This window comes from Gastrolobium bilobum, unplaced genomic scaffold, assembly GCF_033153095.1.
Source record: "Gastrolobium bilobum isolate Gb01-03AN ecotype WA unplaced genomic scaffold, APGP_CSIRO_Gbil_v1 utg57893, whole genome shotgun sequence".
Lineage (NCBI taxonomy): Eukaryota > Viridiplantae > Streptophyta > Magnoliopsida > Fabales > Fabaceae > Gastrolobium > Gastrolobium bilobum.
This window is the reverse complement of record NW_026897690.1, coordinates 65,970-90,016: the sequence shown is the minus strand read 5'-3', so window position 1 is coordinate 90,016 and position 24,047 is coordinate 65,970. Positions and strand designations below refer to the sequence as shown.

Here is a 24,047-nt window from a genome sequence, read left to right as displayed (position 1 = left end):
CTCTCTTTTTTGCATTTTTCTTGTTATTGTAATTTTGTCAACTTGGTGACTTCAAGCCGACCTCAAAGTGTCGACCTCTTCGAATTGCTTTCATGTTGATTGAGGGACCCTATCCCAACACATGCAAGTTTCGAATTTTTTTTTAGTGTGATTGGCTGGTTTGATTTTCAAAAGATGGAAGAAAGGAATATGGTAATAATGAATATTCCTATTTTTGCTTTAAAGAATGTCTCCTGGTATTATTAATTATTTATATACAAAATATTAGAATAAAAATTTCATAAGCCTTCTAAATTAAAATTATGTACAAGAACTTTTTCTTATAAATTCGCTTGTCTAAATCATTATGATCTGTCATCTTTGGGACCACCACTTTTGCATTATTTCTGACTTTATTCCATGTTTGTCACACTTGGCTAGCTAGTTAAAAAAAAAATTCTTTTTTGTTTTTTTTTGTTTCAGTTTTCTTTCTTCTTAAGTTTCCTGTAAAAGATACTGATTCTTTTTGTTTGACATTAGGAAGCAGGCTTCATCTTCAGTGGTGGGTTACAACTAAGCCCAATCCATGCAAACGAGAAGCCCATGTAGGGCCCGGGCCTGAACGACGAGTTGACACGTGTGGGCTGTATATGACGAGTGTGCATGAGAGCGTGTGAATGGAAAAGTGTGGAAAGAAAGAAAGAAAGATCGAGAAAAAGTAGAAATGAGTACGTGCAACTACAGCAACAACTACTACTACCCTCCTTACCCTGCTTTGGCGTATGATTACCGCTACTGTTGTGCATATGCAACACGCACACATTCTGTGTCTCTAAGCTTTTTGCATCACCGTCCTCTTTCTCTTTCATCACCTCACTCTTCCGTATCCATCATCACCAACCTCTCCCTTTTCCAAAACCCTAATTTCCTCACGGGAAACACTCTCTTCCTTAGGATGCAGGTAATTAATTAATTAAGTAATCAATCATGTCCTCTGTATTATTTTCTTTATTTCAAAAAACAAAAAAAAAATTATTTATTTATTGAATCGAAAATGAATTTAATTTTTACGAAAATAAAATACAGAGATTTTGCTCTGGGAGTGCGATGAGTAAGAACAGAGCAATGGTGGAAAGATTGCAGCGTTATGGAGTAATCAAATCAAGTAAGGTAGCGGAAGTAATGGAGAGTGTTGATAGGGCTTTGTTTGTACCCAATGGAGCGGAACCTTATGATGACACCCCCATGGCTATAGGGTACAATGCTACTATATCCGCACCGCATATGCATGCCACGTGCCTTCAGTTGCTGGAGGATCATTTGCAGCCTGGGATGCATGCTCTTGACATTGGCTCTGGTATATACTCTCCTTAAACCTGTTTCGTAATTAATTCTTGTTTTTCTAATTTATTCAAACACATTCAAGAGGAATGGAAGTTGCTTGCTAGTTAGAGAATAAAAGGGTTTTTTTTTTAGGTATTCCATTACTATTTGTGTGAATTTGATTTGTTGTTGTTAGAGATAATGAGATATACTGAAAAAGCATTGATGTATCTTCACCTAATAGCTTAAGGGAGCGTGGGATGCACATGGCACTATCTTGTGCTGAAAATTAACTTTTTCATAGGACATAGTATTACCAAGTGGTTTAGACTCGAGAGTTCCATCCTTGCAGTTTCCATTCTTCTACTAAAAAGTTGAATTCCAGGGCGTGTTAGGGATAAAATATAAAATCATTCATGTATCTTTACCCTAACTGCTTTAGCTTTTTCAGTTGTTCATGAGGCATAGATATGCTTGGTAAAATTATGAAGTTACTGTCCTAAGTTGATGAGACTGACTGATTATTGAGATAGATGGTAAAACTTGTACAAGTTGATGGCAGCAATAAGGGTGAGTAGAAAAGACTAGATATTATTGCGTGAACACCATATTGAATAGAATGTGGATGAAGAGTAGCCTCTAGCACAACCTTCTTCCTTGGAGGAGTTATATAGGCATAGCTATGTAATTTGAAGATGCTATGATGTAAAACCGTGACTGTGTTTGTTGAAATGCAATTTGGTTTCTACTGTTGATTTGCATAATCCCAGTTCAAGGTGGAGGTTTTGTTTGTTTTAAGATCTGCTATATGGAATGACTGATGTTCTATTTGGCAGCAGTTTTTTTTTCCGCTATTTCTCATTATTCTCTTACAGTCGGTGTTCACAATTTCCATATTTTGGGACTCTTTTCAGGAACAGGGTATCTAACTGCGTGCTTTGCCTTGATGGTTGGACCCCAAGGCCGTGCTGTTGGTGTGGAACATATTCCTGAATTGGTTTCTTTTTCAATAGAGAATATTCAGAAAAGTGCTGCAGCTACACTATTGAAAGATGGTTCCCTTTCTGTTCATGCTGGTGGTATGGTTTCTGAAATCTCTGTGAATCTGAAAGATTGAAGATTTTCATTTTAGCATGGCGGTTAAATCTAGTCCTTGTTTTGGGTATAGGGGATGAAGACATAATGCAAAGGGTTTAATAATTATAAATTATATTGATTCCATGGAATAAACAGAGAAAAAATATAACCTAATTGTCAGGGTTTGTGAATTTTTTGAGGTCATCGAGTCCACTAAAACTGAAATTAGAGTTGCTCCAAAAAATTTGTTCTTGTTAAGGTTTTCCGTGATTTGAGTGTAAAATTATATACATGAGAATTGAAACATCTACTAGATCCCCTATAGCTGTATGATTATGTTAAATTTTCTTCTATTTGAAATTTTGAATTAGTGGATTGATAATTTCAAATAGGACTAAGTTATTTTACCTATTTTTTTTCATGCTTACCTTATTTATCACTATCCAACACGGTTAGATCAGAATTTCAAGAGGAGAGAGAAATAATAAAGGTTAATTGAAATTCTGATCTAATGATATTGAAAAGTGGTAGGCATGAAAAAAAAGTAAGTAAAATAACCTATCTCAGTATTTGACTATTGGTTGTGTTGACATAGATGGAAGGCAAGGTTGGCCAGAATTCGCTCCTTATGATGCCATTCACGTTGGAGCAGCAGCACCAGAAATTCCCAAACCACTTATTGACCAGTTGAAGCCTGGAGGTAGAATGGTGATTCCTGTTGGAAACATATTTCAAGATTTAAAGGTGGTGGATAAGAATTCTGATGGTTCTATCAGTGTACGGACTGAGACCTCCGTTCGTTATGTTCCCCTTACTAGTCGAGAAGCTCAACTGCGAGGATACTAAAGTGAAGCCGAAATCCTGATTTTTGGTGGGCTAATGCTTCAGATGTCAGCGGTTGGAACTTGGATGTATTATGTATACATATGCCGTTAGAATTTGTATAGTTGAATTTACCTGAATTTTGGAAGGTTAACGCTACAGATATCACTGGTTTGAACTTGGATGTACTCCCATGCTATTAGAATTTGTATAGTAAAAGGTTCATGTTCTTGTAACAGGATGGATTCATAATAATTTTGATATTAAATGTCTGCGACTGTTTTCTGTTTTTGTGTTTTGTTTTTTTTTAGTAAAGATTTTTTATAAAATATTAACATTAATTTAGTTTCAGATATATGGAAAATTTTACTTTAGTCTTTTCACCATATCTTGTTTAGCAGTCTTACATGGGACGTTAAATATTTCAGTGATTTCGGTTATTGTCACGACGGCTTGCCCTTTTTCTAAACTCTCGTAGTAACAACAGCCACACAGCTCCTCTGAAAAATGAAACCCTTGTATGTCAAAATCTACGCCATCTATAAAGAAACCAAAATCTACAGTCATTGCTTAAATTAACAATAATCGCACATATTACACATACATCGAGTCACTGCCTAAATCCCACTTGCTTATATAGTCACCCCCAGTAAGGCAGTAACCACAATCCCTAACCTCGATCAATGCCACTGTCTAATCGCTAAAGCCACCTTCAATAACTAGGCCCGACACCTAAATGCCCCGTTCATTATTGCCAAAGCCCAAAACCAAAGGGAACACAGTCTCGTTCGTCACCTACAACCCAGAATCCTCTCCTAGAGTCCTCAAAGCTGCAATAACACACCCATCTACTTGCAACATCACAAGCTCACTCAACTCAGAACCAACTTTTTCAACTAAGTAAAAATCATCTCAACCCAAAATTTTAAGATGATGGGAGAAGACCTTTTTAATGATTTATAGTATCTAACACATCTCCTCACATAAAAGCTGTTTGAGCTTGAAACATGAATATTGTATAGGTAACCTTAAGGTTTTGAGAGAGCATTTTTAATGATTTATATTATTTTCTAACAAATAAAAAAAAGCACATGATTCAGACACCCGAGTCAAAAGTTATGATCTTCTGAATTTTTATTGTAAAATTTCCAGAGTTTTCTTTTACATGCCGACTTGATCCTACATATCGACCTATATCATATTATTTATTTTAAATAACATAAATAAATTATTATTTTAATGATTTTGAATAATAAAATAATATTATTATTTAATTATTATTTTTAATTATCGAAGGGCTAATAGGCTTAAATAGGCTAACAAACCTGAGCCAAACCTTTTATTTTTTAAAATATAGGTCAGACCAAATTTATAATTTAGACCTACATAGGCTAACAGATCAATTATATAAAAAAAACACCTATAAATTTATAGGCCCGACATGTAAAAGAAAATTTTAGAAATTTTACAATAAAACTTCGAAATGTCATACTTTTGATCTAGGTATCCAAATCAGGTGTGTTTTTTTTATTCTACATAACATTTCGAGAACAATGCGTTGGCAAATACTTTTAGGGGATTTGGTCACCATATACTCGAGTACAGTACCAAATATTAAAAAAGGGTAGATTGATGTTATGTTTGCAGAAAATGTCATGACACTTGATTTATTTTAGTATATTGGTCACGTACTCAAGTATGAAGGCCAGTCAATTATTAAAGAAGGGTAGAAAGTAACAAAAGATGTAAAAAAAAAAAAAGTAACAAAAGGATCAACGTGGTGTCATTTTCTATGTTTTAGGGATTAAATTGATTTCTATCTTTCATAGACCAAATTGACATCAAAAATTTTAGAGACTAAAATAATAATTTTCTCGTCTTATTAAACGACTAATGACGAAAACTACTTTAATTTTTTTTTTTTATAAAAAAAGAAAAATCAATGTTTTAAAAGGAATAATAAAATTACCTTTTCTAAAATTCTCTGACTCAAACTCATAAATAGAACCTAATCCAAAAGATTAACTCATAGATAGAAGAACTCGATAGGCTTTGGGGCAGCTTAGTAACCCTCAAAACTAGTTTATAAATATAAGATTAATTAGTAACATCAGTTTAGTATAGTTTATATTTAGTTTTAATTTTTTAACTTTATTAAAAAAATCTCATTTAAAATCAAATATTGCTCAATGATTTTTTTTATATACGTAACCAAATAAAAAATTAATTAGGGTTAGAAACAAAACATGAAAAGAAAAATTTTAATTTAAATATTAAGAGAAAGCGAAGGGATAATTTAAAAATACATTTTTTTTGTACAAATTTAAAAATATTTTTCATATAAGAACCAAATAAGGATGAGCAATATGCAAGGATAAAAAATTCAATTTAAAATTCTTTCCCCTAAAACTACTCTCTTTTTTTTAACAGTGAAAACTACTCTTTCTAACAATTCAGAATAACATTGAAATAGTTTTTAGGGGCTTACTATTTTTTTTGAAAAATAAAAACAATTATTTTGAAATATGTCACTTTTTTTAATTTGTTAAAAAAACCCTATAAAAAACAATAACCTACCATAGATACAACCATGTGATGAGATTACTCACTCAAAAAAAAAAAAAAAAAAAAATACACAAAAATCGATGGGTCTAGAGAAAGAAAAATTACTCTCCAATAACATAAAAGTAGTTTTTTCCAACAATATATCACTGGCTGTTTTCCCTCAAATAAAATATCAATAACTAACATCTAAAAAAAGGAAAAAAATACCAATAACTAACCGAATCATATGCCGGGGTACGGTGGAAATAATATGCAATTTATCCAATTGAATTTTAAGTACCACAAAACAAGCCAGAAATTTTAAATGCAGTATTTTACTACTCAACCTCTACAATAGTTGCAAGAGAAACACCCCCCTCCTTTTCATTTCATAAATAGCAACAAATAGCAAAAAGAAAAATCAGCAAAGAAGACTTTCTTCAAAATCTCGGGAGTCGGAATTACAACTTACTTTTCATCTTGACATCAAATTAACAGTAAAATACGTAAATCTAATCTGAAACTGGCAGCCCAAGAAGGAAATTTTTCACGAAAAATTGACACTATATCCTCAGCAATTAACAAAAGAAAGAACTCCAGCTGCTGACATGGGGGATTACTTGAGGTTGGTACCACTCAAAAGGTACGCCTGGGCCTGTCCTCGGCAACATTCACTCTGATTGCCCTTCCGTCCAAACTCTGCAATAGCAGAACCACCATATCAGATAATCATCCAAAAAAATAAACCACACACAATTATACAAGTAGTCGTTGCCATAATTCAATTTTGGTATATTGTTTTCACCGAGCCCCCACCGCGCACGCACACACTAACAGGAAATTTCAAAAGCAGTACTTTTCAAGCTCAACATTTCCCTCATGAACATGGGGCTCATGACAATCCTATTCCATTCACCTTTCGGCAACTTTAACTATTAATGGATGTACATATACCCATTGGTAGTTTAATAAGTACTTGAGTAATACCTGACCATCAAGAGCAGCAATGGCATCATTCATCTCCGTCTCATCGGACATTGTGACAAAGCCAAAGCCACGGGATCGACCAGTTTCTCTGTCATAGACTACCCGAGCCTTCACAACCTTACCATGTTCACTGAAAATTTGCTCCAGCCGTGCATTATCAACATCCCATGGCAAGTTACCAACATAGACTCTTAAGCCAGTCTCAAAGCTACGAGGTGAACTGAAGTTACGAGGTGGGCGTTCAGGCTGAGACCCTCTTGGGGAAGCCTTATTAACAGTCAAAAGTCTTCCATCTAAATCCTGTCAAATACAAAATGGATAAGATCCAAAAGATCGAAAAAAACACAAATAAAAGCAATTAGTAGAATATATTAATGACAACGCAGATGTGCTTTTGCATGCAAATGACATGGAAGACACATTTGAACTTGTATAAAAGGAAAACAAAGTGTCATACTCAAAAACCCTTTGCACATGCAAAAAAGTTTACACACTAATAAGAAATCTAGGAAGAGCAAACCACCGCATCTCTATAGTATTAGTTCTGCAGTCTGCACTGCTAACAAAAGTGGCAATTACCCAAGCTGGTTAACTGTAGTGTACGAGAAAGCAAGGAAAAAAAAGACTTATCAATATGTCAAGCTTCCTCTTTATCTGTTCAGGACGGAAATTTCTATTTATCCTTTCTGTTGTGGCATGGAGTAAAGGTAGGATTAGAACTAAGAAGCAAGAACACTTCCAAATGGTGACCGTACTGGTGTTGGGCATGTATCCATGTCAAACACTTCTTGGACACTCATTCACCAAGCTTACATCTTACACTTTTTACTTTTATTCTTTATTTTTTTTTTAATTTTGTTGGAATATGGATGAAATACCACAATAATTGTACAAATAATATAATGAGGATAAATGACTAGTTTTGGCTTTTGCTTTTGGAACATTGATGTGTCTATTTTAATTCAGAATTTATGTTATGATGTCAATATTTATTACATATTTGTTCACACCATGTTTCGAGCATTGAGTTTAGGAAGACATCAACTGGTAACACCAAGTTATTAACCATTTTTCTTTTCTCAATTTTCTACAAGACGCTTTCAAGTGCAACATTTTATCATACTTTTATCCCATCTCAATAAAGCCACACAAATAACACAGTACAACAAAATTAAACACACAAAAAAAAGGACTCAACTGTGTAAGTTCCTGTCATCATCAGTTAATTGGCAACCATATAGAACACGCTTCAAACACACACATGGAACTCAACCTTACGTAGTTTTATATGAAAATTCAAATGCAAAACCTAGTACCAAACTAATCATATAAACTTACATAACGGTTGAACTTCTCCACAGCAGTCTCAGCTTCTTCAACGGTACTCATGGTTACAAATCCGAACCCACGACTCTGGTCACTTTCCCTATTATAAATAACCTAACAAAATAACAAGCACCAGCACGCTTTCATTTTAGTTCTAACACAACAACAAAAACACCAATTAAAAATCGAAAGGTTAAAAACAAAAAACAAAAGACATTCATTCACCTCAGCAATCTCAACGGTTCCAGCTTGCTCGAAAAGCATGGCCAGTTTCTGACTATCAACATCGTAAGGCAAGTTCCCAACAAAGAGTTTCGCATCTTCAGGTGGTTCAACAAAACCACCTTCTACTTCTTCACCGGTTTCAGCGTCTTCGCCGCTGGGTTCCCATTCCGAAAGAGCCGCTTCGGTTTCGTTGAAACCTTCTTCTTCTTCTTCTTCGTCTTCGACGGTGACGGTGTTGTCTTCTTCTTGCTGAGCCCAATCAGAGGTCTGGGCCACGAACGTGAGAAGGGGATAACGATGGGTTCTTGAGGTTAGAGAGAGAGAAGGTGAAGCTGAAGGAGTGAGGCACGAAAATTGGAGTTTAAAGGGTTTGGAGGGAGCAGAGAAAAAGAGGTTTTTGGTTTTGGTGTAGAAGAGTGAGGAGTGTGAAGAGAGAAGGCACGATTCGGCCATGGAAGCAGTGATAGACATGTAAGAAAACGAGAGGCGAAGGAGTGAAGTGAAGGGTTTAGAACAAACGTCGAAGACGAAGAATAAAGGATAAGGGATTGAAATGAAAGGAAAGGCCGAAGGGTTTTTCTGCCAAAAATATCACAAACGAAATAAATAAAACAAAAACTTATAAATGGTAGATGATAGTGACCGCAATGTTAATAGAGATGTGGGCTTTTGCTAATGCCTTTTTTTTTTTTTTTCATCTCTGTTTGTTATGTGGGCTTTTAGATTCTCTTTCAACATTCTCCACAAAAATGGTCCTCACTAAGTTGGCCTCCAATTGAGTTACCCTTTTATAATGATTCTATAATGGAAGCAATACAGGATTAAGGGTTTTAGAAGAAGAAGAAGGAAGGGTTGAGAGAAAGCAATTTTCTGAATCTATATCTTCATATTAGGCCCTTGGGCTACTGATATCATCCTCTATTACATCATACGGTTCTTGCTAGCTATGGAAATTAAAATGCAAATTGAAAATATTGGTAATTATTCTAACGGACTGTACTGTAGGTGCTCTAGCCCACAACATAGTCCTTAAGATAGGTTGGGCAGTCCCTCCTTCTCATGGCCCGTATCTCTTGCTAACCAGATCAGATTGGATAAGTGGGCTTGCTACATCACTCCCGCCTCCAAAAATGGGCTTGTCCTCAAGCCCAGCTGAATTGGAACCATGTGCTGTAGCAATTGAGGGATTCGTGTTGGAAATTGGAATAGACGAAGGTTGAAGCACGTGAGGGACAACTGGGTGGAGTTAGTGCGTGCCAACTGGGATCCAACTGAGGATGTGGATGGTGAGGATTTTGCCGACATGTGAGAGGTCATCGTAGCCATTGGATCTGAGTGGGGCTGAGCTTGTTGAGGAAGCTTCGTGACTTTTAAGGGATTTGGGAAGTTCAAAGCTGCCAGACTCTTAGTGGTGTCATTAACTCCCTTTCCATCTCTCTCTACCCTCGTACTCTGGTCTGCTCCCATTACTCTCGTATTCTTCTTTTTGCTTTTCAGTTGTCCTACGAACTCCGGTGAAGAGTCCAACTCGTGCCTTTGCCTAGTCTGTTGTGGGGAAACCACTGTAGATCTGAGAACCTCGTCTGATACGTCCCCCTTTTCTTGTGGAAAAATGGTGTCTTTATCCTCCCAGGGGAGTCTTCCAGCGCTAGTCCCTCCCATTGCACCAAAACTTGCGGAACCAACTGACTTTTCCTCCAGATCTGACGTGACCCGACTATAGCACAAGGGTGTGTTGGACAAGTGGCTTCAATACTCAAGAGGGGGTGAATTGAGTTTTACAAAATCTTTTCGCAAAGTACCTCCTTTGATATTTTAAAGACTATTTCTTCAATAAAATGATTTAATAAGAAAAAATCTAAGTGTAAGAGCAAGTGTAGTAAACAACAAAGTAAGCAAGCGAGTATGTAAAGACAATCTAAAATGCAATTTCAATACTTAAATAAAGAGATTAAGGTTAGAGAAATTGCAAACTAGATGTATCCTGGTTCGATCACCACCACCGTGACCTACATCCAGACTGAAGCCACTCGATCAATTCTTTTCACTAACTATCAAGCTTGAGGGTGCTTGACAAACCACTACAACTTTTCAAGACGTTGGGCTCTTGATGCCTTACAATTTTTCACTCCAAATTTTCTTAGGAATTTGGTGACCTTTCAAATGTATAGGGTTCACTCCCCTAACTATTCAAGAATTCAAAGGAAGGTGTTTAATAATGGCTAAGTACTCTCAAAGTACAAATAACACAAGTTGAAGAACAATGGTATATGACACTCTTCACAAGAATAAAGCTCAAATAGAGTTTATGATCAACAAGACAAGAATAATGCAAATAGGATGAGAATTAATGAGTAATAATGATCAAGAAGTGTGTCTCATCAATGGGAACATTAGTCTCTATTTATAGAGGGGCCCCATGGCCTTTTTCCTACTCATTTTCGCAAACTAGCCGTTTTATAGCCGTTATTTTTGTCTTCTGTACAGTAGGTAATGGATTACCAGTGAGTGGGTAATCGATTACCAACCTGTTGAAGGTTGGTTTTCGCCCTAAAATGGTTTTATCTTGATTCACATTATTTTCAAATATTGTTTAAACATTTTATGAACATTGAAAACTATGTTTTCATGTTAAGAATGTATTTGAATGTCAAACGATGATTTTATGCATGTATTTGAAAAATACTTTGAGCTTCGTTCTTGTAACGAATCAATTTACAAATAATCCTAAGTCCTACAGTATATTACTTTGAGTTTAGACTTAGAGACTTCTCTTGAAGCTTGAGTCTTGATCTTGTTTAGACTTCTTTTTGATGGTTGCACCTTGAAGCTTTCTTTCCATGCTTGTTTGTTATCATCGAAATCGTTGGACCTTTATATTCTTTTCGTAAAGGCATTGGTTCCGTAGGGTGGTGAACCGGAAGTGTGTCCTTGGTGTCAGCGGGTAAAGTCCATGACGAAACGGCCGTAACAATGAAACGTGGAAGACTGGGTGAGTCCGAGTGATTTCTGGAAGTTTCAAACGGTAGGCCACTGGTTCTATGCGTTCCTCAACCTTAAAGGGGCCATAAAAGCGCAAGGCGAGCTTCTGTGAGGACCGATGAGCAACTGAGATCTATCGGTAGGGTTGGAGACGCACCTGAACCATATCACCCACGGTAAACTCCCAATCTTTTCTTTTTTGTGTCTGCTTGAGCTTTCATCGTTTGTTGAGCCCTGAATAACTTTGATTTTAATGTACTCATGAGGGTTGTCTGCGTTGAAAGAGTGTTGTCCACTGCTTCATTGAAAGAGCCTCCCAAACAGTAGGCCAATAGATTTGGTGGTTTTCTCCCAAACATCGCTTGATAAGGTGTTATCCCTGTCGACGAGTGGAATGAGGTGTTGTAATGATACTCTGCGAAACTCAGAAATTTGGACCAAGTCTTTGGGTGTTCATGAGCAAAAGCTCGAAGGTAATTTTCGAAGCATCTATTAACGTGCTCGGTCTGTCCATCTGACTGTGGATGATAGCTGGAACTAAAGTTAAGCTTTGTGCCTTGCAGTTTAAAAATTGATCGCCAGAAATCACTCAGAAAAATTGGGTCACGATCTGAGACAATCGATTCAAGAATACCATGGAGCTTGCCAACAAAGTCCCAGAAGAGTTGGGCAACCTGCGTCGCCGAGTAGCTTGTTGGTAATGGAACAAAATGGGCAGCTTTAGAAAAACGGTCAACAACCACCAACACTGCAGAACACCCAGACGACTGTGGCAAATGGGTGATGAAGTCCATAGTAATGTGTGCCCACAGGGTCGTTGGGATTTGTAAGGGCTGTAATAAGCCAAAAGGTAGGTGATTTGGTGCCTTCAGTTTTTGGCATATTTCACATTTCTGTATATAATCTTTGACATCTGATCGTAACCCTTTCCAGGTAAAATTCCTTTGAATGCGATGAACGGTGGCTTGGACGCCAGAATGACCCCCTTGAACAGATGTATGAGCATCGTGTAGAATATGGGCTCGTAGTGAAGAACCCTCAGGGACGAAGATGCGATCTCAACACATTAGGATTCCATTGCGCAACCTCCATTCATTTACATTACTGGGTTTATTTCTGAGCTCTTGTATTATTTGTTTAGAATAGGAGTCTAACATGTACTCAGACTGTAATAACTTGGTATAATGGAACTCTGGCCCAGAGATGGCCATTATTTGGGGGGTAGGGGTGTGGTTACCTGCATCAGGTAGCTAGCCGCGAGAGGCTGTCGACCACAATATTGGTTTTTCCTGTTTAGTATGTGATCGTGTAGTTAAAACCCAATAATTTGGATAGGAATTGCTGTTGCTCAGGAGTTTGGACAACTTGGTTCATCATGTTGTGTAAACTCTTGTGATCAGTCCGAATAAGGAAAGAGGCACCTAAAAGATACTAGCGCCATTTGGCAACAACAGATGTGATGGCAAACATCTCACGGACATACACGGACTGGCGCTGCATTGCCGGAGATAACTTCCGACTGTAAAACGCTAAGGGTCATTCCCTCTGCAATAAAACCGCCCAATTCCTACTCCTGAGGCATCCGTCTCCACCACGAAGGATTCTGAGAAATTTGGCAAAGCTAAAATGGGAGCTGTCATCAGAAGTTGTTTAAGATGCTCAAAGGCCTTGGAAGCTTCAGTAGTCCACACAAATCCAGATTGTGATAAAAGATCCGTTAATGGGGCTGCCAGGGAGGCATACCGCTCAATAAATTTACAGTAATAGCCTGAGATGCCTAGGAAAGATCGTACTTGAGTCACATTACTTGGGACAGGCCATTCACTAATCGCCTTAAGTTTTTCAGGATCTGGTGAGACCCCATAGCCAGTGATGACATTACCCAAATAAGGGATCTCGCTTTGAACAAAAGAGCATTTTTCACGCTTGGCGAACAAGGTGTGAGCTCGCAGCATGCTTAACATAGCTTCCAAATGTGTGAAATGTTGCTCAATTGAAGGACTATACACTAAAATATCATAAAAAAAATGACCACAAACCTTCGTAAAAAGGCTAAGAAAATAGTATTCATAGTAGCCTGGAAGGTAGAAAGGGCGTTGGAGAGGCCGAAAGGCATAACCACAAACTCAAAGTGCTCATGGTGAGTGCGAAAAGCGGTCTTGGCAATATCATCAGTATGCATCTTAATTTGATGGTACCCAGATCGCAAGTCCAATTTAGAAAAGATAATGGCACCATGTAGTTCATCAAGTAATTCATCGATTGTTGGAATTAGAAATTTATCTTGGACTGTGATCGCATTAAGGGCACGGTAGTCCACACAGAAGCGCCAAGTGCCATCTTTCTTTTTAACCAATAAAACGGGTGAGCTAAAGGATGAATGACTAGGCTGTATAATTCCATCACGTAACATATCTGACACTAAACGTTCAATTTCATTTTTTGGTAGTGGGGGTAACGATAAGGTCTCACTTGGACAGGTGTGGAGTTGGGAAAAAGGTGTGAACGGTGGTTATAGGCTCTGTCTGGGGTAAGGATGAAGGTCCAGTGAATACATTTGAGAAACTATCCAATAATTTCTCCAATTCTGGGATAGCACGCGGAAGATGAGGTGTTTGGTCAGAGGTAGGTGACTAAGATGTAAAAACACATCAAGCAAGAAGAAATCGAATCATCCAGCATGAATTTGTGTAACTGAGAACAGCTGATGTGGCTGGGATTAACAGTTGCATCCCCATGTAAAAGGACCTGCCAATCATTAATAACAAAAGACATGGTTAGTGCAGAATAATCTGTTTCAACAGGTCCCAATGTAGACAGCCATTGCACTCCAAGAACAATATTTGCACCCTGTAATTCCAGCACATATAAATCAATGGAAAAGTGATGAGTTTGGATGTCCACAATTACGGCTTTGCATGATCCAGAACACAAGAGGGCATCACCATTGCCCACCCTCACTTTGAAAGGAGTAATAGCATGTAAAGTCAGGTGTAAGTGTGAGGCCATCCTTAGAGTAATAAAGTTGTGGGTGCTACCACCATCCACAAAAATCTGTACTGATTGGCCCACAATTTTACCTACCATTCTAAAAGAATTAGCAGAATGGTGACCAAATAAAGCATTGAAACTAATCTCATGAGCAGGTGTAGTAGATAATGCATCTGTTTCCTGTGGGTCAGGATCAGGAGGTGGTTCTACATCACAATCGGGTGGTTCTTCCTCAGTTCCATCTAAATATAAAAGTGTAGCACGACCCTTACAATGGTGGCCTGGTACAAACCGCTCATCACAGTTGTAGCATAAGTTCTTTTCCCTTCTAACTAGCATTTCAGCTGGGGACAATCGTTTGATCAGTATACTTGGGAGTGGAAGTGGGGTTCTCGGTTGGGGTGTGGAAGGGATTGTGGTTAATGGGGTAGCTGCTATAGGTTGTGGTGTGGTGTTGTTGGGGCGAGGGTTCCAAGTTTTGGTACTACGAGATTCAATGAACTGTTCCTCATAGATTTTGGCATAAGCAAAGGCAGAAAAGACATCTAATGGACGATGTACCAAAACTGCACGTCGGATATGGGATTTTAGGCCAGATATGAACAAACTTTTGCGCATGAGTGGTGTGAGGTCTGGGATTCTGCGGGCCAAGAGCTCAAACGCAGATTGGAATTCCACTACAGAATGCAATTGCTGAAGTTTAGCTAATGAACCCAGTGGATCTTCAAATTCTGAAGGGGCATATTCAAATTAAAAGACACCAGATCTAATCTATCCTGATCAGGAACTTTGTGATAACGGAAATACCTCTCTATAGCGAATAACCAGGAACTTGGATCTCCAGATCCAAATCGTGGAAAGTCAATCTTCATAGAGCGATTCATTGGAGGCGTGCGAGTCGGTCCCGCTCCTAGATACCGGATTGAGGCGCTGTACCCAAATTTGTGATCTGAGTTTGTAATGTCTGTAACAGAGCGTACATGTCATGGATATAATGGTTCATCCCTTCAAAGCGTTGATTCTGGTCATCAATGCGTTGGTTCTGCGCCAGTTCAAAGGATTCCAAACGCAGATCTATTGTGCACTCAAGTGTACTCAACTGTTGGTCATGGATTGTACCTGGTTGGTAATGTCACGGAGTCTGGTATTTTCTGCCATGACTCAATGAAAGCACCAATGTAATGGAAGCAATACAGAATTAAGGGTTTTAGAAGAAGAATAAGGAAGGGTTGAGAGAAAAAGAAGAGAGAAAGTAATTTTCTGAATCTATATCTTCATATTAGGCCCTTGGGCTACTTATATGATCCTCTGTTACATCATACGGTTTTTGCTAGCTATGGAAATTAAAATGCAAATTGAAAATATTGATAACTATTCTAATGGGTTGTAGGTGCTCTAGCCCACAACATAGTCCTTAAGATAGGTTGGGCAATCCCTCCTTCTCATGGCCCGTATCTCCTTGCTAACCAGATCAGATTGGATAAGTGGGCCTGCTACAGATTCAATGGAGCTAATGTTACAAGGTTTTCTTGCTTTTTTGAAAAAATAGAAGTTACAAAAAAAAATCCAAATTCTTCTTTTTCTTTTTCTTTTTCTTTTTTGGTTTTTTAAAAAAATTGTTTGTTGTCTAGTTTTCAGCCTTGTTGCTTACCTGAAATTTATGTCTCAACAATCAACATAGAATGTTATACAATCAGTTTTTACCCAAAAACAAACTAATCCCTTCTCAAAATCTTGTGACGGCGTTAACCTCTTCTTTTTCTTTACAACTCTTTTTTTTTTGTGTGTGGTTATTTTTTGTTCCCTTGGACGAGATGAGAATTACAATACCCATAATTTATGCTTGAGTATGGATACCTCTCACATATTGATAAACGAAAGGCACGAAAGAAAGAAAGAAAATATAGTAATCATAATTTGATTTATGTGAGTGGTGTGTTTGGTAAAGGAAATTTTCTGCCTGAGAATCATGATTATTAACAATATGTTGGAAAGGTGAATTTTCAAGAAATATGACCAAAATACTATTTGGTAAGCAAAAATATTACTGAGAATATTGACTTAAGTTTAATGATTATATATTTAGTTGATTATTAAATATTATTAGGAATGTCAAATTTTTCCAACATTCGGATTCTAAGAATACCAGTGGTATTCTTAGATGTCATTTTGATATACAATTTATTTATAAATCAGAATTCTGCGAAAATCAAATCCTCAAAAAAAAATTTCAAATGAATAAATAGAATTCTCAATATTAATTTTTCGGAATCCAAAAATAATATGTAACAAACGCCACCGAAGTTACTTTTTTAGTGCAACTAACCTAAGATTTGTTTGGTAGGAAATAGTTATATCAAGTTAACTAGAAAATTAGTTGTGTCATGTTATATACACAACTAATATGGACCCCACCATTTTCTTTTTTCTTTTTTCCTTTTTTTAAAAGTGATAGAGTCTATATTGATTGTGTCTATAATATCACACAATCAAAAGATACAACTATTTTCCATCTGCTTAATCATAAGAAATAGTACCTTTTTCTTATTTTTTTAATAAAATTATAAAAATAATGGTTTTTTAAAATAGGTGAACGTTTTTTTTATTCTTGTAGACAGCTTTTTATAACATCGGAGATCGAAAGTAAAGTAATTAGATATTCGATTTAGACACAAATCACGGTGTACTGTATTCCTATTACAGATTACTGTAGTTTCACCGCAATCGCGCACTGCTTGCGCAGGACATGATTCAAAGACGAATAGCGGAGAGCACGCTAAGGCCCTCGGAGGATGTAACATCAAAATCTTGATAAAAAACTTCTACTCCCCTCAATTTGCAATCACCTTGAAGCTCAAGCGTCAGAAGCCCATTGCTAGCATGGTATGTGAAGTCCACCTCTGCTTTTTCCACTAGACAATAGCTCGGTTTTGTGTTGGAATACGCTCCAAAACGACCACATCCTCGTACTTGGATCTTTACCACACATCCACTTTGGTTTCGATAGCTCCCAAGAGCTTCAGTTGCTCCTCCTGAGTTGAACATATCAACCAATCCAATTGGAGCAAATTCTAGTCTTGGACCAAAAACCTTAACAAGCAGCACAACATACGAAACTACTTAGTAAAATGATGTCACCAAAATCTTAAAAGGAACAACTCACTGCACAACTTCAACTTACCCTAATGGGAGAAATAGTGAAGACCTCACATTTTAGAACTCCTAAGGAAACTTCAATTGTTCTTCCCTTGGGAAGTTTAGAAAGCTTCCCTGCAAATGTCAAATTTCTATAAATATTATACTTGACAACTTGGTTGTACAGAGAAATTAATTGAGCCACCACAGAATGGAATTGCTGTCAAGACTTAAAAAGAGTTGATTCACCTGAATTGAAGGCATAAACTGCAGAGTCTCCATTCCAATCCTCATCAGCAACTTCCTGAAGTGAATCAACATCTGCTGCACTAATTGAACCTGTAATGGTTAAACATTCCAACGTTGGGTCTAAAAGGGATATAGCACCTGGTGTGGGAGGCCATTTTCCTGCTTTTTGGCAATTGAATATACCAACTATCCCAGATAGCTTGTTCAAGTTCCAAATTTTGAGTAAACTACAAGAGCCAAATCAGAACACGTACACAATGAGTGCAATATGTGTATTATATAACATTGTTTATGCAGTGGCACAAGTTGTATAACATAATAATATATTAATATACATACCTCTTCCCATCCATAACTGGGTCATCGAATAAACAGTCACGAGTAGGACGACCAGCATGTTTTGCTCTCAGAATGGACCCATCAGGCAGTACAAGCTTTCTGATGATATTAACATCACACTGGCCAGGCTCGTCACTGCAAATCAAACGGGTAAATAGGTTTTTGCTATTATCCATTTATGTTCGATTTTGATCAATAGTAACGTTGCTGACCTAACATATACTGGACAACCACCCAATGCTCTTGCTGCTGCATGAAACTCTGCTGTGTAATGTGTGCTCTGTAATGAAGAAAAATGACTACTTATTGGGAGGGAAAAAAGAACTTGAAAAATGAATCAGTATTCATGGATGAAAACCTTGAGCTATGTATATACACATGTTATAAGAGAAAGAGAGAATAATCTTATTACGTGAAACATGTCCCAATCAGGAATGACTATCTCCCCTAGCAAAAGACTGTTGAATGCTACAGCAGCTACATGAAGAGTCTGAAATGTTGGTTCATTTGGCATAAAATCCTCAGAAGCTCTAGCAGAAGCACTTCTCTTCGAACTGAAAGCACCATATATACTCAATCAGTAAGATGTTGGGTTTACTCATTCTTTCCCTCTAATTGAATAAGAGCTTTCATATGACAAACCAGAATATGTAATCGTTGTTCGTACTCATTGAGCAAATAATGTTATTGCCTCCAAAGTTCTTCATAACAGATTCTTCAAGAGCTTCTTGAATACATTTAGTCAGTATAACCCTCCCTCCATAACCAGAACCAAGGGTATCTAGTAAGCACTGAACATCTACCTTCACTCCATCAACACCACAACGTGCAAGGTACCCATGAAGATCATTATAAAACTCGTCGATTTTCAAGGGATCAATTAATCCCACTCCCACTTTTTCCAACATTTGAACAACGCCACAAACAACATGGCTTAGGTTGCCAGGGGTGTAAACTATGGGTTCAATCTTGGGGTTGTATTTTCTCATTTCATCAGATAAAGGATCTAGTCCTCCCCAGTAGCCAAGTAAAGCATGCCAAGCATATACATATCTGCATTGTGACAGTAACTAGCATAAACCAATCTTACAATTCACAATAATAATTGGTTAAAATGAGTGCTTGCTATAAAACTTCACTTTAGCCCATATTTCTGTTTGATGGTTCTGATAAACTGATGCAGATCACCACATCCCTTTCCCTTGAACTTAGCATTTTCCTTTAGATTTTGTAGTCTGGCTCCGAGTCTACACATTAGCAAGTGGGATGAAAAGTGATTGTGTGCAGACCTTTGTATCATTAGAAACAAAGTATTACAAGACAAAAATTTAATACTCACTCTACTTTTTCAATTGGTAGTTCACCGTTTTCTAGTGTTGCCTGTGTTGTGTTTTGCCATCCATCGTCAATGCATACCCATTTTGGGAGGCATCCTTCTTCTGAGAACCTGTATTACAAACAAAAAATGAATGAGGTATCTATAACAGGTTTCAACGGATCAAATTATGGTAAACTTGAGTTTTCCCTTTATGTCTGCTGCACCTTTTAAGACCTTCATCAATTCCTTGTGCACTGACATTGGTGTAAAATGCATCCCAGGTGTTCCATCCAAACCAGTCTATATGTGCTGGCAACTGTAATTAATGCAGATTTGAAATCATTACACTATTTAGATGACATTAATATATCATATATGGAATAAGATCTACTGCCTTACCTCCTTGTTATCTATGTGCCTAAATGTTCCTTTATGCTTCTCCAATATCCTATATGGATGAATGGTTTAACAGGTAAGTTCTCTAGCTATGTACGTTTAATCAAAAGAATACCAAAATATTTGTTTCGAATGCCTAATTAAGAATATGTTCTACCAAACTTTTATGTAGCTTTTCTGACTTACTTCATGGAATTTCTTATGAGCTTAAATGGGTTGTCCCCTGAATTTACATAAACTGCTTCCATTACCTTCGTGGTTTCAACATTGGGATCACCTGAGGCAATTAAAAGGTCATAATATATAGCTAGAATTAAACAAAACTTGAAGTAGTAAAACATGCGGGAAATAAGAGAAAAGAAAGAGCAATATAGTACGGGACAAGATCCGTTTACAAACCTTTTTTTGCAATTAAAAAAAGGTAGGACTGGTCGTACACTGTGTGATTAATGTAGGACCAGTCCTACATAGTGTAGTTTGTAAACAAAAAAGTTTGTAAATATAAACTGCCTCATGTACTACCTATTCTATTTCTAACTAACCACTTTCAGCACAGAACTCAAGCTCATCTACTATTGTCCCTTGCAAACTAGTCCTGAACGGTCCATCCAAGCCGGGCAACAAGAGAATATAGAAAGTTCCCTCAGTTGTTGGCTCACTGAAATTTTCATTGATGATGGTCCCATCCTTTGCCTCAAGGAGAAGCATTTGAGTTTCCGTTGGTACGTCACGGCCTGATTCTCCATAACCTGGTATCATCCACCATATTTTGAATCTGAACAAACATGTTAACCTGAACCCCCTGCAGCAGAGTTTCCATTTCAAAAGCGTTTAGCACTGAAATCTAGCATTATCTTGGTCTAACTAGTACAAAATCAGCCACTAGCTTAGTTTTTAATCTCATCTCATGCATGTTACCATGTAACTAGTTGAATGAATATTAATCATATTCATACTTGTCAAAATAGAATAATTAATGAACATAAAGGGGTACCCACTTGAGAATTCCAAGGCAGAAGGTATGAAGACTACTTGAAGTTTGTGAACATGCACCAAGAAAAGCTCCTTCACTGCTTATGGGTGTGATGGTAACGTTACTCGGTACGCTAGTCAAAACAGCCTTGCCACGCACCGTGATGCAACCATCTCTGATGCTAGGGACAGAACTAATGGTCATTTTTAGGCTAATTCACTTACAATCAATGAAGTTTAAGTGTATGCCAACCGATGAACGATGAGCCTATATATAGATTCTGGGTACGTACTTAAAAGAAAAAACGTACTTGAGTTTAAATATAATAGCAATGATATTTTGTATAAATTAATTTTACAAAGTTGAGTACAAAAAGAATGCATACATATATATTAGCGGTAAAAAAGAATAATTTTGAAAGTAATTACATATACTTATTACGTGGAACCAAATTATTTGCGAGTTATATATTTTTTTGTTTATCAAACTATCTTCATCTAAGGTGTGAGAGAGGTACGCTATGCACTAAGATAGAAGATTCTTTTAAAAAAAAAAAGAACTAATTGCAGAGAATCGTTATCCATTATTAGATACATTCGACCGCTCATATGCAAAATAGCATTTTCCTTAAAAATAAAGTGCAATTTAACCGCACCGAACCGGTGTATCATATTGAGTAGGGGTGTAAATGAACTAGGTTAGTTTAGGCTTTGACTTAAATAGGTCAAGCCTGTATAAAAAAATATTGGGTATGGTCTGGCCTATTAGTCTGTATAAGCTTCATATTACAAGTCTGGCCTGACTTATATTCAAAAAATAAAAAAGCCTTGACTTAGGCCTGTTAATCTGTTTAAGCCTATTAAACATTCAACAATTAAATGAATAACTAAAATAATATTATTTTATTATTCAAAATTATCAAATATTAATTTTATTTATTATATTTTAAATAAATAATATGATATAGGTCGCCTTGTAAGCTTTTAGGCTCGACATGTACAAAAAAAAGTCTATAACCTGTTTTCTAAATAGATATTTTTAAAAGTCTAGGTCTATTCTATTTTACTACTTATAATAGGCCCAAGCCTAACTTATTATATGCTAAACCATAGACTCATGTAGACCGACATAACCCATTTACCGCCGTGATATGCTTATTATGCCATGCTCCGGGCTTTAAGAAGCCTAGGTAACGACGATGGTTAACATGAAGTGTCAGAATTTGGCAAAGTATGACATTTATTAACATGTGCCACCATGCATCGTGCCTTAAAATACACGTGTTAACAGGAACCGCAAAGGATTCATGAAGACAAAATATCCTAAACTCGACCGATCCCATTGAAAAGAGGGAACAAAAAGATATGAAAAGAAAAGAAAGAAGAGGATATGAAACAGATAATGGCAGGTCCCGATGCAATTTAAAAAGATATTGTGCTTCTGGATTCAACGACGAGGAGAACGCATTCACTCGGTGGGTTATAAGTCTATGTGGCCAACCCGGATAGAACAATGATATTGTGAAAAACCTATTCTCAAACCGCTTGGGTTTCTTAATACTACTGTAGACTCTAGTGTGTATTTAAGCAACCATATTTTTCAGCTGTTAAATTTTGTGCAACATGTTGAATGTTTTTTTGTTAAGTCCAAGAAGACGGTCGTATGGTATACGTTCAGAAATACTTTAAATATAAGTATTTAGATTGACTTATAATCAACACTCTAATCATTGTGCAAGCAATAAGTTTATAGCCAAGACGTGAGTGTGTGTATAGTGTTGACAGCAATAGTAAATAGGTCAAAAAGTGTATACTTGAGGTTTTTAACCTCTTATTTATAAGGGTTACGTCTTGGGCTTGTGTAGATCTCCTAATTGTATTATGATTCAACTTTCTTTCTGTTGGAATAATGACTCTATCTTGCTTTGTTGTTTAATATTGTTAGGATAATTGGATATTTATCCTTTAGTAGATTCTTAGGTAGCTAGTTAGGATACGATATATATCCCTAATATTGTTAAGATAATTGGATATTCATCGTTCATCAATTATTGTTAAACTGGAATAATAACTCACTAATTAAACTGAATAATCCCATTCTAGTTTATTCGTGTTTGGTGGTCAACATGTTAAACTTATATATTGAGAGATTCAATAGCAGACTCAGGAATTTAGATGACAGGATGAAAATTTATATTACTATTATGGAAAGATAATGCCAATTTTGATGGAATGATCACGTTAAGGATGCAAAAATGCTTGCTAGGAAGAACATAATAAAATTACAAAATTATTCTAGATATAAAAAAACTAAGACATGTTGGTATGTTTTCATTTCCAAAACTATGTATAACTAGAAAACTAAGACATGAAATCATTCAAATTAATATTTATGACAAATTATTTGTTACTACGCACAAGTCACAAGAAACAATCATTTTCTTTCCGTTTCATTATACTGATGGACAACCACATATTAATAGCACTAATAATTTTTTTTCCAGATTTTAAGGAGGATGGGAGCCCACCCTAACCCAACATGTAGGAACGATTAAAAGGAACGATTATTTGATATTTGATCACAATCCCTGTGGAGACGATACTTTTCTTATCACTGTATTAGTTGTGCGATCGGTATACTTGCTGGGTAGCATCACGTTTTTGGCGCCGTTGCCAGGGATTGGCGTTTCGTATATCATATAATCTTGATCTTTAAGATTGAATTTTGTGAATATTTTTATTTTTATTTTTATTTTATTTTATTATTTTGGTGTTATTTGAAAAGTACTACTAATCTCTTTCCTGAGTTGTATGCGAGGTAAAACTGAAGAATTTCTGTTTGATTCTGAGATTGCAAAAACTGAAAGAAGAAATAGAAAACTTGCTCGGAAAAAGCTTCAGTTCAAAGAAATTGATACTCTGTCTGAAGAGACTCAGGAGACATCAGTTGAATCATCAATCATGGCAGCAAATAATGATGAAGAAAATCCAGTGATGGATACTATTCTTACTCCAGCTTTTAATAGGCTTAACTCAAGCATTGTTCATCCAGTAATTGGTAACAATAATTGGGAGCTTAAGTCTTCCACTATTCAATTGGTGGAGCGAGCCCAGTTTGGAGGAGGAGAGAATGAAGATCCTCACAGATTCATAAACAGATTCCTTATGATATGTGACTCAGCCAAACATCTTCAGGTATCCAATGATGCAATCTGGTTGAGGTTGTTCCCTTTTGTTGTTAAGGGAAAGGTTCTTATTGGTTGGAAAGGCAGCCTGCACATAGCATTCTTACATGGGATGATTTGTCCCAAAAGTTCTTTGCTGAGTTCTTTTCTATGGAGAGGTATAATCAGATGGTGAATGGTATTACCAATTTCACTCA

General features: G+C 36.6%; 4 protein-coding genes across 4 annotated transcripts; 1 reads left to right on the top strand and 3 right to left on the bottom strand.

Moving 5' to 3' along the window:
- Positions 1-673: 673 nt before the first annotated feature.
- Positions 674-3,492, top strand: LOC133309331 (protein-L-isoaspartate O-methyltransferase 1-like). Its single transcript, XM_061510093.1, has 4 exons — positions 674-940; positions 1,066-1,336; positions 2,217-2,381; positions 2,975-3,492. Exons 1-4 carry the CDS (start codon positions 704-706, stop codon positions 3,223-3,225), a joined length of 924 nt encoding a protein of 307 aa, XP_061366077.1. The 5' UTR covers positions 674-703; the 3' UTR covers positions 3,226-3,492.
- Positions 3,493-5,847: 2,355 nt separating this feature from the next.
- LOC133309329 (28 kDa ribonucleoprotein, chloroplastic-like) lies at positions 5,848-8,857 on the bottom strand. Its single transcript, XM_061510091.1, has 4 exons — positions 8,284-8,857; positions 8,071-8,172; positions 6,733-7,032; positions 5,848-6,444 (listed from the first exon to the last, which is right to left on the bottom strand). The coding sequence occupies exons 1-4, from the start codon at positions 8,752-8,754 to the stop codon at positions 6,382-6,384; spliced, it is 936 nt and encodes a 311-aa protein (XP_061366075.1). The 5' UTR covers positions 8,755-8,857; the 3' UTR covers positions 5,848-6,381.
- Positions 8,858-12,794: 3,937 nt separating this feature from the next.
- Positions 12,795-15,128, bottom strand: LOC133309335 (uncharacterized). The gene is made up of 5 exons (XM_061510097.1): positions 15,089-15,128; positions 14,014-14,987; positions 13,773-13,898; positions 13,305-13,654; positions 12,795-13,221 (listed from the first exon to the last, which is right to left on the bottom strand). Exons 1-5 carry the CDS (start codon positions 15,126-15,128, stop codon positions 12,795-12,797), a joined length of 1,917 nt encoding a protein of 638 aa, XP_061366081.1.
- A 1,879-nt stretch (positions 15,129-17,007) lies between these two features.
- Positions 17,008-20,870, bottom strand: LOC133309334 (probable galactinol--sucrose galactosyltransferase 2). The gene is made up of 14 exons (XM_061510096.1): positions 20,692-20,870; positions 20,236-20,495; positions 19,880-19,970; positions 19,697-19,745; positions 19,522-19,613; positions 19,319-19,426; positions 19,119-19,226; positions 18,622-19,032; positions 18,392-18,533; positions 18,192-18,259; positions 17,980-18,114; positions 17,641-17,867; positions 17,438-17,526; positions 17,008-17,346 (listed from the first exon to the last, which is right to left on the bottom strand). The coding sequence occupies exons 1-14, from the start codon at positions 20,868-20,870 to the stop codon at positions 17,008-17,010; spliced, it is 2,298 nt and encodes a 765-aa protein (XP_061366080.1).
- Positions 20,871-24,047: the final 3,177 nt, after the last annotated feature.

Bases quoted from the DNA above. Each gene is read 5' to 3' on its own strand.
- LOC133309331 (XM_061510093.1), top strand. From the start codon at position 704: ATGAGTACGTGCAACTACAGCAACAACTACTACTACCCTCCTTACCCT. The intron at 1,337-2,216 runs GTATATACTCTC...GACTCTTTTCAG, and splicing joins TGCTCTTGACATTGGCTCTG to GAACAGGGTATCTAACTGCG. The intron at 2,382-2,974 runs GTATGGTTTCTG...GTGTTGACATAG, and splicing joins CCTTTCTGTTCATGCTGGTG to ATGGAAGGCAAGGTTGGCCA.
- LOC133309335 (XM_061510097.1), bottom strand. From the start codon at position 15,128: ATGAAGATTGACTTTCCACGATTTGGATCTGGAGATCCAA. The intron at 14,988-15,088 runs GTTCCTGGTTAT...ATGCCCCTTCAG, and splicing joins ATTTGGATCTGGAGATCCAA to AATTTGAAGATCCACTGGGT. The intron at 13,222-13,304 runs GTTTGTGGTCAT...AGCTATGTTAAG, and splicing joins TTCTTAGCCTTTTTACGAAG to CATGCTGCGAGCTCACACCT.
- LOC133309329 (XM_061510091.1), bottom strand. From the start codon at position 8,754: ATGTCTATCACTGCTTCCATGGCCGAATCGTGCCTTCTCTCTTCACAC. The intron at 8,173-8,283 runs GTGAATGAATGT...TTATTTTGTTAG, and splicing joins GAACCGTTGAGATTGCTGAG to GTTATTTATAATAGGGAAAG. The intron at 6,445-6,732 runs GTATTACTCAAG...CTGCTATTGCAG, and splicing joins TTGCTGCTCTTGATGGTCAG to AGTTTGGACGGAAGGGCAAT.
- LOC133309334 (XM_061510096.1), bottom strand. From the start codon at position 20,870: ATGACCATTAGTTCTGTCCCTAGCATCAGAGATGGTTGCATCACGGTG. The intron at 19,614-19,696 runs GTAAGGCAGTAG...CATTAATTACAG, and splicing joins GGCACATAGATAACAAGGAG to TTGCCAGCACATATAGACTG. The intron at 19,227-19,318 runs GTGAGTATTAAA...GCTAATGTGTAG, and splicing joins CTACCAATTGAAAAAGTAGA to ACTCGGAGCCAGACTACAAA.